This window comes from Triticum urartu, chromosome 3A (genome assembly GCF_056163025.1).
Source record: "Triticum urartu cultivar PI428250 chromosome 3A, HENAU_Tu73, whole genome shotgun sequence".
NCBI classification, from domain to species: Eukaryota; Viridiplantae; Streptophyta; class Magnoliopsida; order Poales; family Poaceae; genus Triticum; species Triticum urartu.
This window is the reverse complement of record NC_141875.1, coordinates 602,020,724-602,038,211: the sequence shown is the minus strand read 5'-3', so window position 1 is coordinate 602,038,211 and position 17,488 is coordinate 602,020,724. Positions and strand designations below refer to the sequence as shown.

At 46.6% G+C, this 17,488-nt stretch overlaps 1 protein-coding gene across 4 annotated transcripts; it reads right to left on the bottom strand.

Annotated features, from left to right (window-relative positions):
* Window positions 1–288: 288 nt before the first annotated feature.
* On the bottom strand, window positions 289–4,101 carry LOC125545326 (F-box protein At5g03100). Of its 4 annotated transcripts, none has more exons than XM_048709233.2 (5): window positions 3,988–4,101; window positions 3,323–3,458; window positions 2,269–3,132; window positions 1,995–2,150; window positions 289–822 (listed from the first exon to the last, which is right to left on the bottom strand). In XM_048709233.2, exons 2-5 carry the CDS (start codon window positions 3,434–3,436, stop codon window positions 514–516), a joined length of 1,443 nt encoding a protein of 480 aa, XP_048565190.2. In that variant the 5' UTR covers window positions 3,437–3,458; window positions 3,988–4,101; the 3' UTR covers window positions 289–513. The 4 variants fall into 4 exon arrangements, with proteins under 4 accessions (XP_048565190.2, XP_048565192.2, XP_048565191.2 ...); XM_048709235.2 differs by having other exon boundaries at window positions 3,323–3,425; window positions 3,988–4,087; XM_048709234.2 differs by having other exon boundaries at window positions 3,323–3,883; window positions 3,988–4,081.
* Between the last annotated feature and the right edge of the window lie 13,387 nt (window positions 4,102–17,488).

The window sequence follows — 17,488 nt, the reverse complement described above, 5'->3', positions numbered from 1 at the left end:
GGGAATAACAAGGGCTTGGACGCCGGCGACCGTCGTAGGATAGGTTTAGGGTTGAAACGATTTTTTGTATGTTCTAAATACAATGAAAATCCATTGTGTCTGCATGAATGTCGTCTGATTTATACGAAATCCGTATTGTTTGCACGAATTTCATTAAAAAATTGCTGAAATGTATGCGGTCAACATTGGATGGAGGCCTCCGGCACCGGTGTCCACGGACCAACGTTGGAGATGCCCTTATTACTTATATGATGATGACATCATGCAGACTTTGTCCATGGCTTAGCATTAGCAAGTATCCCTCCTACCATCTAGTCTAATAAACACAAGATAGACAGCTGTGATTCAGTTTCCTATTTCTCTGACAGATGGTAAGGACGGCATTTCCTGAGCTCCTTCCTTCAAACAAACATCTATTGGCATCTCCTTTCAAAAAAAAAAACATCTATTGGCATCTCTCCTTCCTTAAAACAAATAATTTAAAATACACCTGCAACATAGTTTCATATCCCCTTAATACAGAATGTCAAGGACCTTTCTGAACTCTTGCCTCGAAAGTTTATTGAGGGCAATCGACGTGCCCCGGTCTATATCTTGCTTTGCTCCACCCATGGGTGGAATAGGCCAATTATTCCTCACCACCGGATCTATGATCATACGCTCGAGAGAAGTCGCATTCCGAAGAAGGTAGAGTGCTAGCTCAACCTGACCAAGTAATCCATAGAACCCCGTCATTTTGATAGTCTTGAGATGACGGTGAGGATGTGGCTGGTAGGCATCTTCTCTTGGTTCACCATAGATTGCCGAGTCAAAACAATGCATCTGCATGATTGTATTGGTGTGTTAAGACATACTTAACCAGAAAAGTATTCTATTTAGAGCCAACAAAACTGATTAAGTGTTTGGCATCCCATATGTGGTTCATGAAAAACGCAAAGAAGAAAATGGCAAAAGGGCGACAAGTTTGAGAAATTTATATAGCGGAAGGTGGATGACGGAAAAACAAAATCTATTCCATGCACCCAAGAGTCCTAGACAATTCAATACTAGCACATTTAGGGTGTAGAAAATTTCAGGAAAAATTCATAGATGTATAGTTCCTTTTTTGTATGTCGTTTTAGACAAATAAACAGTCTCCAATATGCAACCTAGAGCATAGTAATGGATATATTTTTGAGAAATCTGACGGTGAATCTAGGTTCATCTAGACAAAAGAATCTCACAATATGATACCTTGTTGAGATTCGAGCATGGAAATAATATAATATACTAACCAGAGAAGCAGCGTTTTGGCTCCCCGGCTTAGATGCCCAGGAGTGAACATGAAATTCATTAGAAATATATAAAAAATATATAAATTTCTTTTTTTTTGTGGTGAAACATGCTTGAGTGCGTGATGTCTGTGCCAAATTTGATATGGTTTCGAGATTTGAAGAGCTCTCAGGAAAAAAAAATCAGGCCTCTGACAAAGTTTGAATTCTACATTGTTCGGAGGTCATTTTGTCTTTTTTGCCACGGGCTCTTCAAATGTCCGAACTTCACAAAATTTGGCACGGGTATCACGCACTCAATCATCTTGCACCACAAAAAAAATCAGGATTATTTTGGCCATTTCTAATGATTTTACTGTTCACAGGGAGTAGATGAACCCAGCCTCAGAGAATTATCGACTAACCATCCACTTCTATCTATTACTAAGAAAATATGAATACCATGCATTTCCAATGTGAAAAACTCATCAAGTTGCAGCACATTGGCGTGCAACACAAATATGTATATAAAGTAATTCGCCGATGCAGGTAGTAAATCTAGGACCGAAATTGCCCCCTGCCAATATTTGCACAAAACATTGCACATGCACCGACAGTTCCTCAATACTATACATCTAGCATTATCTATTCCACACACAAAAATATCCAAACTTCCATTTGTTTTCTGACCAAATGCACCCAAGATCATTTTAGAATTTTCCATGGTAATGTGAGATCACTTACATGGAGTACTAACTCTTCCAAAGCAGGGGCTAACTCCAACAGATAGGCCAAACGAAGAATCCCACCAGTGACTTCCGGCGACCCAACAATATCGATTTTCAGGACCAGACGTCTCAGATTTGTGAGCATGGTCCGATTTTTCACAAAATTTATCACCTGTAAGACAAGCATGGCAGCAGTGAAACAAGAATGAGCCAATGGCTTGCTCATAAAGCACAAAGAAATGGAAGCTGGATCACGAAGGCAGGCACCTTCCAGTATTTAACGAACAAACCTTGGTTTCAATTCGGAAGCCTATGGAGAGGGACGGAATATGCGAAAGAGCATCGACAAGATCAGTGAAGACGTAATTGAAGCAGTCCGAGGATGTGACCAAGTCGACCGTCGCCTCTGAAATCTTCACAGATTCACCAAGCAATATAGGTATCACACGACCAGCGAACACAAACATGGCGAGGTTTGGAGCTCGGACATGCAGCTTCTGCAGCATACAGTACTTGACCTGCAAACAACGGAGCCTGCTCAGTTCCTCACCTATGCTTAGCTCGTCCAGTCTACACCTGGTGAGGCTTAGCCACTCAAGAACAGCGCATTTTGGGAGCAGGCGCCCGAGATCCCCTGTGACATGAACTATTTCCAGAGAGAGCTTCTTAAGGTTTGCAAATCCACGGTGATCAGGAGGCAGTGCTAAATAGACGAACCCCAGACTAAGAGACTTCACGCAAGAACCACCCGAGGCGCCGAGAAGATGCAGCGGGAAACTGTACTTGTCATCTGTGTCGGTACTGCCTTTCGGCCCTGGACATAAATCGAGAACAACATGCTTCGCCATCGACGAGGCACAGAAATTGACCCATCTATCAATGTGAGGTGTGTGCCTTTTGCGAAGCGCAAACTTGACCACAAACTTATTCAGGTTGGATGACTTGAGCTGTCGCTGGATGCTGTTGACCCCCCTGATAAACCTTGTCCGCCAGGGTTTTGCAGGGCCTGTCGTGGCGTTACTGCGACACATCGTGGCTCTGGTGAATACTAACTTTGGGTAGCATTTCCAAAGCCTTCTCCACTTCTTAGATAGTATGCTCATTCGCATGGCTTCTTTCATTGTCAATTGTGATAGTATACGACGCAGTACATCCTGCGGAAGGAATTGGAAAACAAATCAGTGGCTCTCATCAATGTGGTTAAGCCACCAAAAAAATACCATGTAATGCACCCATGTTCAAGTCTCAGTTCTTTCTACCTTAATTAATGTGTGAGGAACAAGTATTATTACCCTTGCCTGAAAAAAGAAGGCCCATTAACAAAGATGCAAGAAATTAACTTACTGTAGGTAGATGGTGAAGCTGAATATCCTTGGATCTTGTCATCTTAAAAGGTTTTATGGAACGACGATCAATCCTTGGTCCCTGCCCACAAACCACGGGGGCACTTGTTTTCATCACCGGAGTAAAATTGTTAGATCTACAATAATCATGTTATCATGAAAAGCCCAGCAAAAAAGGAGGCTTGCCTTAGCACGGAGTATTATTCTAAATAATCAACTTTTTGCATAACTAATTGGTTCATCTGAACATTTGTTGCCGGTAGTTTGATTAACATCCAATCCAATCCAATCCATTAGGATGAACTTTTCTTTGAGCAGGGTCAAATGCCCGTAGTGCATCAGAGCATGCTAGCAGGAGAGTGCACATTAATAACACTAGTAGTTTTTCTTTACTGACCCTGAAGAATACAGTACAATGGTAATTGCTAGGAGAAGCCCATCTCAAACAACTACTCCAGTACTCAACGTTGGGTGCAAAACCTAATCTGAGGGCCGCCGCTCCCAAAATACCAGTCGATCTGAGTACACTATCTGACAATACGATTTTGGAACAATCGATTTACTGCAAAAATTTCGGACCCATCGGTATTCAGATGCGAGCCGTGTAAGACGCGACGAAAACGAATCCAGGGCCAGAAAGAAAGAGGGGAGGGAGGGAGGGGAAACCTGGACACTCCTCAAGTCGCCGAGGAAGGGAGGAAAACCTGCGCGCAAGTCGCCGGCTAAGGAAGACGATGGAAAGACCAAAAGAGTAACTGGAATTTGGGTGTTGCTCGCTCGCTTCGGCCCGGCCGGTACTTTTATATTTCTTTAGAGACGGAGTACTTGTTAATGGGCCTTCGACTCAATAACCATTGCAATGTGAGACAAAAATTTCGCACGCCTTTCAACCCAATAACCTGAGAGCAGCTAACTTAAAAAAACCTAATTTTTTTTTGAATTGTTTAGATTGCTTACCATATGTGTCAAAAAAAGGAGTATTCCTTCAGAAGACCTCCCCTCAAAAAAAAAAGGGGCACTGGGGGCGGGCTGGGAGCGCGCCACTTTGACGCGCTCTGGTCGCTCCTTTGGATTTTATTTTTTATTTTTACGTGTTTTTTTGGCTTTTAGATAATTGTTTTCTGTTTCTTTTGACTTCTCGGTTTTTTCATGGTTTTTCTTAGCTTTTAGAACCAAAAAAATAAAAAAATAATAATTTGTGTGAAAAAATGCATTTTTTCTTTCGCGGGAGGCACATATTTACTTCTTGTGACAGATTTGCTTCCACGAGAGGCACAGTCGTGTCTTTTGAAAAGTGAAAAAATATGTTTTCTTTTTCTTTTCCTTTCACGAGAGGCATGGATTTACTTCTTGTGAAGGCACAGATTTGCTTCCGTAAAAATGATTTTTTTTTCTTTTTTTCCTTCCGTGAGAGGTATAGATTTACTTCTAGTGGAGGCACTTTCGCGAGATGCACGACCGTGCCTCTCGGAAAAGGAAAAACACGTGTTTTTCTTCTTTAGCGAGAGGCACGAATTTACTTTTCGTGGTGGCGCGGATTTGCTTTCGCTTCTCGTGGAGGCACAGATTTGCTTCCGCGAGAGGCATGGTCGTACCTCTCGGAAAGGAAAAAAGAAAACATGTTATTTTCCTTCCGCGAGAGGCACGGATTTACTTCTCGTAGAGGCACAAATTTGCTTCCGCGAGAGACACGATTGTGCCTCTTCGGAAAGGGAAAAACGTGCTTCCGGTTCGGGTTTTTTCGTTCAGTCTTTTTCGTGAAAAAAAGTTCATCAAAACCTGTCAAATGAGATCTAGGTTTGAAGATTTTGACACAGGTGATCTAATGGTGAAAACTGTTTGAGATTCGGATGCACGATTTGAGAGATAAAAGGTCTTAATAAGCAAATCTATGAAAAAAAAGAAAACTCACATGTTGCAACAAATGACGCACATACAATGTGACATTTGTCGCAACAAGGGAAGGTGGAAGTAACCTTTGCAAAGAATACTTTTAATTAGTGATTTCACAATAACCTTACTGAATAGATCCAATACCATGACTCAAGGCCCCAATAGATTCACGTCTTTTATTTCAACACATGCTATCTCATCTATGCTGCCACTTATCCTTCTTCCAACCACATGAGTCAAATTAAGGTGGGAGCATGCGGTCATCATCAAGGAAATTCGAGCTAGTTAGTTAGAATTCTTGGAGTGTGATTCTATGTACAAGAGAAGGTCTTGATATTTTAAGGCTGATAGTATAGGTAATTTTTGTCTCTAGGCGTAGGAAGACATGTGTGATCCTTTCAACCACATGACATTATAACAATTCCATTGAACTTGGTTGAATCAAGAATCATTATACCCCTAAAAAACGTATCCTTCTTTCCATCCTCGCCGACGGCGGTCTCAATGCTCACACAATCACAAGGCTTTTGAATGTGGTCCATTCTAACACGTCTTTCTTTCGACATAAGATGAGAAATCAGTTTTTTCCCTGCAAGATTTTGGCGAGGCGTGCATGCATGGTTATATATGGTTTCTTTGGTCTCTCCAATCTGGTCTTGTTGAGTGTTCATTTCCAATCCGGATCCGCACCGGATCAACACCAATAAGAAAAAAAGACAGATCATGCGCTATTGATTAAGATTGCCCTCTAAATATCTCATATCTCTACTCCTAAAGGGGGAGTTGGTAGTCTCGCCTCACTCCCACTAACCCCTCGGCAAACTCTATATTACGCACATGAGCGTCTTACAGATGTCATTTCGCTAAGTGCAACCAATTTTGGCAGGCCCATTTGACGCGTGTATTAACTCAATCAAAATCGACCACTTTCTCAAAACAACTTCATGCATTAACTCATTCAAATCAAATCTAAAAAAATCCCAACTAACTCCAAACTTTCCTCACCTTCCACTTCTCATACCCAAATCAAATCAAATCTTACCAAAACATCAACTATAATCAAAGTTGGCCGATCCATTTGACGCGTGCGTGCGTTTTTTTCTTTCATTTTTTTGGTTTCCTTTTTTTATGTTTCATATTTTGTATGACCAATAGGTTTATTTTTCCTCGGCATACTACTAGAATCGGCACAGACCTGATGCCATGGTGAGTTGGTAGGGTCGCCTCCATTCCGGTTAAACCCCCCCCCCCCACCGGTTTTCTGTATCCCACCAATTTATTTAAACTAGTTTTTAGCCCACTAATTTATTTTATCCGATTTTTATCTACCAAATTTAGTAATTTTGTTATGTAAATGAATCAATCACTGTGATCCTCAATCAATCTTTAAAGACCAAAATCTATGTAAAGAAATCAATGTTTGATACTCCCTCCTTTCCGATTTACAGGGCTTAATTTGAAAATCTCTTCAAACAAGGTAGATGATGAATGGTGGAATTAGTTTCATAGTTTGCAAAAGTACTTAATTTGTATTTTCGTTTTCTCAAAAAGTTGTGTATACCGATGTATTAATTACACCACATCCATGCATGACCACTAAATTGCCAAGAACTACATGCATTGGTGAATTTTTTTCTTCATCCTTGCATGTAGTGATTTAATACACCTTAAAATCTTAACATGTGATGGTAATTAATAGAACTGCACTAGTACGCGTCGGTGCTATACAAACGGTTTTTAACCCCTTTTCGCGAGGGCATTTGGAACCGTCGCCTAGTGAGTGACGGCGATAGGGGGGTCCTCCCCACACGACCCAGAAACCATCGGGGATAGGGAGCCTTGATGCATACAGTTGTCCCTATATAACCATTTCCGATATCTCGAATATTCCAAATGCTTCATCCTTGCTACTCATTTGTGCTCGCATTGCCGTTGCAGTCGGAGTTTTGTGGTTTTACCTAAAACCAGGCAGATTCCAGGCACGGGAGTTTTTCAGGCAGATTCCAGGCACGAGAGTTTTACGATGCCTGGCACATCACAAACAGTTCATGATTATAAATCGTGTACGATAGGTAGACAATCACACACATTTAGTTTTCCCGCCCCGTATGTGATAGTGTCTGACATCACACACGCTTTGCAAACGGCAACTGTGTGCATTGTTACACACGTTTCCTCTCCGTGAACCATGTCAGATTATGATGTATATCACACACGCTGTGCTATATTAACCGTGTGCACCGTAATGACCCGCACACCGTAATTTCGCCTTAATTTAATTGTTGCTATTTAAAATTGTACCTAATTTAAACTTGAAAGTAGGCTATAGCTTTATTCATATCCACCAGGTTCAAACAACCAATGCATTATTCGATTCACAGGTACATATGTTTAAGAATTACATAAGCACCAAATAAAGAATGATGAACCAGTGTTCTATACTTGTACTATTACTGATGGTAAAGAAAGAGGCGACAGACATTCCGATTGCTGAACAAGGTGAATCGAAATGGCCTTATTGTGCGCTCCTGGATGCAGAAGGCATGCAAGACTCTAGTCCAACCCCTTGTGATGGTCGGCCGCCAATCATGTAGTTTGAGAGGTAATCTTGAGTAAACTGCTTCAGGATCCATTGCAAAAAAAAAAGATTCAGACATTGTCATCTAACACAACTCATTACAGGCAGTAAAAAGAAGCTACAGGGTTCTTACTTACCATCTTGCAGTTCACTGTTGTCTTGCATAAAGTATAAACAAATAGTTCGATTGACGTCTTTGGACCCATTTTAATAACAATCGTTATCAGTTTCCTCACTTGATGTTGGTTCATGAATATCTCATTGCCCCAGAAAGGGTCGAAGTGTGGAACTTTGGCAATGATATACCCCCTCCGTTTTAAAATAGATGACTCAGCTTTGTACTAACTTTGTACTAATGGGATGGAAGGAGTGTTGGAACGAGAGAGTATGTACCTAAAAGCACCAAGTTAATATTATAAGTTAAACAACAATTGAAAAATGATGTACTACAACACTCCCTTCACCCCATTATATAAGATTTTATTACATGTATATGTAGACATCATCATAACATTAAGGTAACACTCTTCCTTGTTGCTATGTAGCCTGGGATTGCATATTTAGTCATTCAGTATAATGCATGTTGCTATGTAGCCTCAGATATATTAAATATGACCCTAGTTAACCTACTGATAAATGGGTTACAAATATATTTAGTGAAATGTCCGATTCGACGATTAATCCCTTATCAACCCCAGGCTATATGGTACCAACTACCGATATTCTGAACAGTGAGTACATATAAGCAATGCGATGAAACTAACCTTAATGGAAAACAACATTGTTCTCAATATTGTCCTGCATGAGTACATATAAAGGCATGTTAAGCACAACATGCTAAACATCAACCAAATATATCCATGGTAGACAACATAATCTACAAATGATAACTTCAGTGTGCAGGCTTAAGCACGCTAGTTAAGCAAAACAAGAAGTGGAAAGGTGTGTTAACTGCATCAGGCATAACATTTAAAAACAAGCAAATAGTCATTCAAATTGGTATTGTGCAGGTCTAAAGTACACTAGTTATTGTTAAAAAAACAAAAAAGCATGTTAACTGCAATATCCTTGACAACAACCAAATATCGTAATTCATAGTGGTATTGTTGAAACTGTTATTGATGAAATTGAACTGCACGGCAAATAGTTGCACATATAGAGTATCACATTGTGAAGAACTGAAATAAACAAGTCATAAGGCTATCTCTAGCCGATCCTTTAGAAGTTAAAGGACTAAAACTGTCGGTGTCAAAACCGGCGGATCTCGGGTAGGGGGTCCCGAACTGTGCGTCTAAGGCGGATGGTGACAAGAGGCAGGGGACACGATGTTTACCCAGGTTCGGGCCCTCTTGATGGAGGTAATACCCTACGTCCTGCTTGATTGTTCTTGATGATATGAGTATTACAAGAGTTGATCTACCATGAGATCGTAGTGGCTAAACCCTAGAAGCTAGCCTATGGTATGATTGTATGTTGTCCTACGGACTAAACCCTCCGGTTTATATAGACATCAGAGGGGGCTAGGGTTACACAGAGTCGGTTACAAGGGAGGAGATCTACATATCCGTATTGCCTAGCTTGCCTTCCACACCAAGGAGAGTCCCGTACGGACACGGGACTAACTCTTCAATCTTGTATCTTCATAGTCCAATAGTCCGGCCAAAGGATATAGTCCGGCTGTCCGGAGACCCCCTAATCCAGGACTCCCTCAGTAGCCCCTGAACCAGACTTCAATGACGATGAGTCCGGCGCGCAGTATTGTCTTCGGCATTGCAAGGCGGGTTCCTCCTCCGAATACTCCATGGAAGATTTTGAACACAAGGATAGTGTCCGGTTCTGCAAAACAAGTTCCACATACCACCGTAGAGAGAATAATATTTCCACAAATCTACTCTGCTGACACGTTTTGATAGCATGACATTACGCCCTAGCCCGGTCATTATTCGAACCGTTTTTCTCAACCAGCACCGCACATATCGCGAGGCGGTTTTCTTGACACGTCTTATCAAAGCAGAGATCGTGTTCCCCTTATTACGGGATTCTCATCAATACGGACGTGGGTAACCCAACCGTGCCATTAATTACGGCGCTTGGGGAATAAGCGATTTTACCAGGCAAGTGGGGAGGCGCATCGCCCCCTCTGCCCTTATAAAGGGACAAAGATTCACTCTTTTCACCCACGCCTTCTTCTTCCTCGCTTATCCATTCCCACACACTCGAGCTCTAGCGCCCAAGCTCGCGTTCCTCTTCTCAAACCACTCCAAGTATGTCCGGAGTAGGAGGCAAGTGGATGGTGACGGAGGAGAACATCAAAAAGTTACGGGAAGCCGGATATCTGGCCGCGGATATCGCGCACCGGCTGCCAGATGCAGGGCAGATCATCCCAACGCCCGAACCCCATGAGAGGGTAGTTTTTCTTAACCACTTTGTCCGCGGACTAGGATTTCCTCTCCACCCATTTGTCCGCGGGCTCATCTTCTACTATGGGCTGGATTTTCATGATCTGGCCCCCAATTTAATCCTCAACATCTCGGCGTTTATCGTCATGTGCGAGGCCTTCTTCCGCATCAAGCCCCATTTCGGCCTGTGGCTGAAGACCTTCAATGTCAAACCGAAGGTGGTGGTCGACCAGCAAGCGGAGTGCGGAGGCGCCATGGTGGGAAAGATGCCTAATGTCACCTGGCTTGAAGGCTCCTATGTGGAGACCATAAAGGGGTGGCAATCGGGGTGGTTCTACATCACCGAGCTGCGCGACACCAACTGGGTGACGGCCCCCGAATTCCGATCCAGAATCCCCACACGGCTCACCTCCTGGAAAGAGAAGGGCTTGTCCTGGGGTTCCTCGGTAGAGCTGACCGGACTCCAGATCTGCATCAAGAACATGATGAGCAATAAAATCAAGCTCGTCAACATGGTCCAGGTCATGCTCTTCCGCCGGATTCTCCCGTGTCAACAACGGGTATTCAACTTGTGGGAGTTCGACCCGGCCAAGCACCAGACGCTGCGAGAGCTCTATGACACGACGCACGAGGATGTCTGGAGGGTGCTTTTCAAGGGCGCCGAGGTACCTCCTTCCCTCACCGAGGACCGCGGACTCAGCGCAAAGCGCCGCACCAATCCGGTAAGTTTTTATATTTCACAGGGTATCCATTTGCCCCAGTTTAATCATATGCGGGATCTAAGCCTTCCATGCCTTTAACAGGACTGGGTGAAGACAGCGGAGCAGATCGATTGCCCCGCCCCTCTGCCAGAGGATCCTGCAGACGCTCTCCTAACGGAGATGCTGGTTCCGGCACCTTACGAGGTGCCGGTGAAGAAGGCCAAGAAGAAGGCCGCGGGGACCCGAAAGGGTCTCCGGCGCAACCGCGCAAGGTTGTATCGGACTCATCGTCCGATAACTCCGACGCGCCCTCCTCCCACGAAAATGAGGAGGAGGAAGAGGAAAGTTCTCCCCCCAGCCGGGGGAGACAAGAAAAGGAAGGCCGACCCAACCGGGGAGGCCGAAGGGTCCAAGAAGGGCAGGACCCTCCCTCCGGACTGCTCCACGACGGCCGCCTACAACGGCGACGAGTGGCTACTCAGGGTCAAGCCCCTGGCGAAGTCGTAAGTATCCGGACACCATAGCAATTCATGGTATGTTTTATTGCATTGCTTCTTCTCATGCTGAACATGATTATGCAGTCCGTCCCGAGCTCATCTCGATGTATCTTCGTCGAGCGGTTCGTTGGACTCGTCGGATATGAACAACGGTTCTCTTTCGACCGCCTCCACCCCTTGCCCTGCAGACAACGTCGAGGTGTTGTCTCAACAGGCACCGGGCCAAGGGGAGGCAGTCCTGGGGGCGCCTCGAGGCGACCTTCCGGACCCTGGGCGCAAAGGGAGCCGGACTCCCATGGGCTCCAGGTTCGGCCCCCAGCCGAACACTGCACCGGAATCTTCGGTGGTTCCGGACTCCGGCGGGTGATCCCCCATTAAGGGGGGCCAGCCGCCCGTGCCGGTGTCCTCTGTCCATCCAGAGGCACCGGACAACTTACTGGAAGCACTTTGCAGCGCCTCCATCGACGAGGAGCACCGCACTATCATGAGTGCGGTGATCGAGAAGGTTCAGTCCGCCAAAAACGGACTGACCGAAGCTTGCGCCAGCCTCCTAACAGGCTTTGAGGTAAGCAATCAAAGTATAAGAAAGTATTACCGCATAGATAGTAGCCCCTGATGCTCTGTTCGGTGTTCGAGAAGAAAGGTTGAATAGAGGATCAAATGATGACTCAGGAGTCATAATCAGAATATATCTATGTGTATGTGCAGGCTTCACTGCTGGCCGCTGCCGCACGTACTGCGGAGGTCTCTGCACTAAAGCAGGGCCTGGAGCGGTCCGAGAACGAGCTCAGCCTTACCAAGAGGCAGCTCGAGGAGAGCAAAGGTAAGCAATACCTTGTCTATGCTTTTAAAAATAAGTTCGGTTGTAAAATAATAGGATCATCATGAATTTGTCAGGGGCCACGACCGAAGTGGCGGCCCTGAAGAAGGCGCTGTCCGAGGCCAAAGATGAAAGGATCGATATGGTTGACTAGAGGGGGGTGAATAGGCAACTAACAATTTTTAGCTTTTCTTTAACAATTTAAACTTTGCATCAAAGTAGGTTGCCTAGATATGCAACTAGGTGAGCAACCTATATGATGCAACAAGGATAGGAACACAAGCAAGCAAGTGATATGATACAAATAATCTTGCACAAGTAAAGGCACGAGATAACCAAGAGTGGAGACGGTGGAGACGAGGATGTGTTGCCGAAGTTCCTTCCCTTTGAGAGGAAGTACGTCTCCGTTGGAGCGGTGTGGAGGCACAATGCTCCCCAAGAAGCCACTAGGGCCACCGTATTCTCCTCACGCCCTCACACAATGCGAGATGCCGCGATTCCACTATTGGTGCCCTTGGAGGCGGCGACCGAACCTTTACAAACAAGGTTGGGGCAATCTCCACAACTCAATTGGAGGCTCCCAACGATACCACGAAGCTTCACCACAATGGACTATGGCTTCGCGGTGACCTCAACCATCTAGGATGCTCAAACACCCAAGAGTAACAAGATCCGCAAGGGATTAGTGGGGGGAATCAAATTTATCTTGGTGGAAGTGTGGATCGAGGCCTTCTCAACCACTCCCGAACAAATCAACAAGTTTGATTGGCTAGGGAGTGAGATCGGGCTAAAATGGAGCTTAGAGCAATAATGGAGCTTAGGGTTGGAAGAGATAAGTCAACGGGGAAGAAGGGGACTCCTTATATAGGTAGGACAAAGATCCAACCGTTACCCACCAACCAGCCCGCGGCCAGCGGTACTATCGCGCCAGGCCAGCGGTACTACCGCTTGCTACCAAGCGGTACTACCGCACGGCCATGCGGTACTACCGTATAGGCTCGCGGTACAGCCGCAACCCCAGCGACAGCAAGGTCAGATCTGACGTGCAGGATCTAAGGGCGGTACTTCCGAGCATGCGGTACTACCGTGCCTCCATGCGGTACTACCGCAAGGCAGAAATCTCCTAGCCAGGGGGAGGAAACATCCGTGACTACTTCTGCAAAGAAACGGAAGAAGCAAAAACCCGACACAGTAGTACTGCCGAGGGGCGGTACTACTGCCTGACAGCATAGCGCGGTACTACCGCGGAGTGAAAGCGGTACTACCGCGGTAGGTGCAGATGTAAAAAATTACATCCGCCCCTACTACCGCTAAGGAGCGGTACTAGCTTGGTGGGCAGTGGTAGTGCAGCTCCAGGGGAGCAGTACTACCGTGGGCACCTGCGGTACTACCGCGCCACCGCACGGTACTACCGCTGGTGCCTACGATACTACCACTTTCCTTGGAGCAGTACTACCGTGACCCAACATAGCAGCCAGAACCAGGGAGGCGAGAAAGCGGAAGAAGCTCCAAGGGAAAAAGGAGGGGACAAGAAGGAGGCGTGTACGTGATGATTCCACCCAACCCTTTCCAACATGGACCCCCTCTTAATAGTACGGCTTTCCTACGACTCAAATCCACCAAAAAGAAACGTAGAAAAGACGCCGTCTTCAACAGTCTTCGAGGGGCACCCAACCGTCTTGTGCCTAGCGATGAAATGTCTGGGATACTCAAGGCACACGATTAGTCCGCAAACGCGTTGTCATCAATCACCAAAACACCTTAGGGATAAATATGCCCTTACAGAAGACAAAGAGGCCAAGGAGCGCATTGAGCGGGAGAAACAAGAAGCCCGAGTGGATGAGGTGCAGCAGGAGCTCGAGGCTCTCGCCAAAAAACACGAGTCCTTGGAGCTTGACTCTAAGACGCAAGAGCCCGAGCTCGCGCAGGCGCTTGAAAGCGCCCGGAGTGCCAAGGCTGAAGCCCACAAGGTCCTCCAGGAGATTGATGCGGTGAAGAAGATATCAGCGGGTAAGGCATTCATTATGCAAAGCAAGCACGTGAAGGAGACTTTCCTTTTTCTTACCCGAGTTCGGAGCTCTTCCGAAGCGTTTGCAGATCTTCCCCGCAGTGTACTGGATGTCGCGGAGTTTTACCGAGATGAGGAGGGGAGCTCGACGGAGAAGTTCTTCTGGTCTCAGTATACTGGGACCGAACACCCCGTGCCCTTGAGCGACCAGCTGAAGCAGTTGGTCGAGCTTCACAAGGCGGCCGAACAAGCCATGAGGGGCCTTATAGTCCGGATGTGGCCTGGCGAGCCCCTGTCCGGCAGCTACTTTAGTCTGGTAAGGCGGCTCGTCGACGCCTGCCCACGGCTTGAAGTCATAAAGCTGTCCGTCTGCATCGAGGGTGCGCGCAGGGCTTTTTCCCCGGCAAAGGTGCACTGGGCGAAGCTGGATGCCGTGAAGCTGGTGAAGGAGGGGCCGCCGGAGGGCAAGGAGCATCGCTGCCCCGAGATGTACTATGAGAGTGTCCTGAAGGGTTCCCGCCTTGTGGCGGATGAATGTGCCAAGGATGTAATTTTTGAATGAACATGCTCATGTGATCCTGTAATATGAAACGAGTTCATTTGTGCCATGCGACGCTTTTTTAATTTAAAATATTACCTTCTGTGCGGCCGTTTATAAAATCTGAGAGTTGGCCAGTCGTCGGCTTCTGCCCCCATGTAACTAGTACTGGGGTGTTCGAGATAAACCTGAGCACTCTTTACCCCAATTTTGGGTCCTTCAAGGGAGGTGTCCAGCGCAATGAACCAGGCAATCGGACTATAATGCTTTATCACTCTCACTTAACCATAGAAGTCTACAATTTTAAATTTTGGCGAAGCCCCTGGTATTCGTAAGGCCGAATTTAGGGCGCTATACACGCCTAAGCCAGACAAGGCCGACTCCTCGCCCGAAGCGGAAAAAGTCTTTAAGGACTTGAGACCTCTCGAACAGCGACCAGTCTCTCGCCTTATCATGACAGTCAGTTTTTGGCTTTCTCTACTGAGGTGCTCGTCCGGAAGAACCCGGACACAATCGCAGTAGTTCTCCCACCGCTACCTTAGCCGATATAGCGAAATGTAAGGTACCAAAGCATGGGAGCCGGGCAAACCCAACTATTGACCCAAGACATGATTCAGAGCTGATGCATATAATGCTATAAGTTCGGGGTGCCGCACTTTCGAAAGTGTTCGGACTTCTTGCGCCGTATTATGGGGTAAACGAAAGCCCCTGGCGTACTGACCGTACGCGAATTGTCGGGTGTGGATTGTCGCAAATGGACATAAAGGAAGAAAAAAAGAATGAATAATGCAATAATATACTTATGCTATGCATTGTTATTTAAATAATACGTCGAAGCGTACTGGTACAGGTAGTGCAATAAGCAGAAAGTAGGACTATTCGAAATGTCCTATCCAAGGGCAAGCTGTGTATAGAAAGCGGGTATTATTATGAGAGACCACCTGGGGGTTCCCGTGTACATCTTAGCTTCTTGCAGCCTTGGTTGTTCCTTCCCGTAATGTGTCCGACAATCATACTTCCGGAAAGGACTTCCAGAGAGTTAGGCCCTGAAAGAGAAAAGAAATTATAAAGATATACAGCCCCGAGGGCAGTTAAGCCGCATTGCGGGACGTGCCCTGATCGTGCCCCCGCCTATGTCCATGGTATTTTCAGTGCGTAATTATGTACGCGCAGCACGGATTTCGTCGCTTGACTGGGACTGGGACGGGGGCTGAATTGCTAGGAGAGCTCTGAACGTGCCAGGCAATCATGTTCCAGTTTACTCCGGACACGCTTGAAGGAGTTCGGGGGCTGCATCACCGAATTAGTGGTTTGCCTTGAAAGGCTGCTTTGTGCTTCTGCTGCGAGGGCCGCAGTGTGCTCTTCCGTGCGGAGCGAGCGTTCTGTGTTTCCATTCACTGTTATGACCCCCCGAGGTCCTGGCATCTTGAGCTTGAGGTATGCGTAATGCGGTACTGCATTGAATTTTGCAAATGCAGTTCGTCCGAGCAGTGCATGACAGCCACTGTGAAACGGGACGATGTCGAAGATTAACTCCTTGCTTCGGAAGTTGTCCGGTGATCCGAAGACTACTTCTAGTGTGATTGAGCCCGTGCAATGGGCCTCTACACCTGGGATGACACCCTTAAAGGAGGTTTTGGTGGGTTTGATCCTCAAGGGATCGATACCCATTTTTCGCACTGTATCCTGATAGAGAAGGTTCAGGCTACTGCCGCCGTCCATAAGGACTCGAGTGAGATGAAGTCCGTCGATGATGGGGTCTAGGACCAGTGCGGCTGATCCGCCATGACAGATACTAGTGGGGTGATCCCTGCGATCAAAGGTGATCGGGCAAGCAGACCATGGGTTGAACTTTGGGGCGACGGGCTCCATCGCATAGACGTCCCTTAGTGCATGCTTCCGCTCCCTCTTGGGAATGTGGGTTGCGTATATCATGTTCACCGTATTCACTTGTGGGGGGAACCCCTTTTGTCCTCCCGTGTTCGCCGGCCGAGGCTCCTCCTCGTCATCACTATGCATCCCCTTGTCCTTGTTTTTGGCATTTAACTTGCCGGCCTGCTTGAACACCCAGGATTCTCTGTTGGTGTGATTGGCTGGCTTGTCGGGGGTGCCGTGGATTTGACACGAGCGATCCAGTATGCGATCCAAACTGGACGGAGCCGGAGTACTTCTTTTAAATGCCTTTTTCCACTGACCGGATCTAGAGCCTCTGAATCCGGCATTGATTGCCGTATCCTCGGTGTTATTGCCGTTATTGCGGTGCTTTGGTCTGTTACGACGTTGTCTGCCGTTGGCATCTTTGGTATCCGAATGTCGGTGTACAAAAAGAGGGGTACACTTTTTGTACCCCTATAACTGTGCACGGGCAGTCTGAGCCACGGGCACCACCACACCAAGCAAGGCAAGGGAGGTGAGCCAGGGTAAGACCAAAGCTCAAGAGAACTAGAATGACGCCAAGGCCAAGACCACGAAGAGCAAAGGGGACGAAGTGGACCCCCCGGCAAGATCCTTGCCGGGAGACAGTTCTAGCAGCCCCGGCAAGACCCTTGCCGCGGCGACTCGTCCCACGCCTATGGAGTAAATCACCCTTGAGTCCACTGGCCCCAAAGGGCAAGGATTCGGGAGACATCCCCGTGGCGGCATGCATATCTTTGTGAAGACATTCAAGATCAGATACGCACTAAGGAGACGACAACCCTTGGCGGGATCCCAGCCGAGGAAGACCACAAGGCC

Bases quoted from the DNA above. Each gene is read 5' to 3' on its own strand.
- LOC125545326 (XM_048709233.2), bottom strand. From the start codon at position 3,436: ATGAAAACAAGTGCCCCCGTGGTTTGTGGGCAGGGACCAAGGATTGAT. The intron at 3,133-3,322 runs GTAAGTTAATTT...TTCCTTCCGCAG, and splicing joins AGCTTCACCATCTACCTACA to GATGTACTGCGTCGTATACT. The intron at 823-1,994 runs GTAAGTGATCTC...ACAATCATGCAG, and splicing joins TGGAAGAGTTAGTACTCCAT to ATGCATTGTTTTGACTCGGC.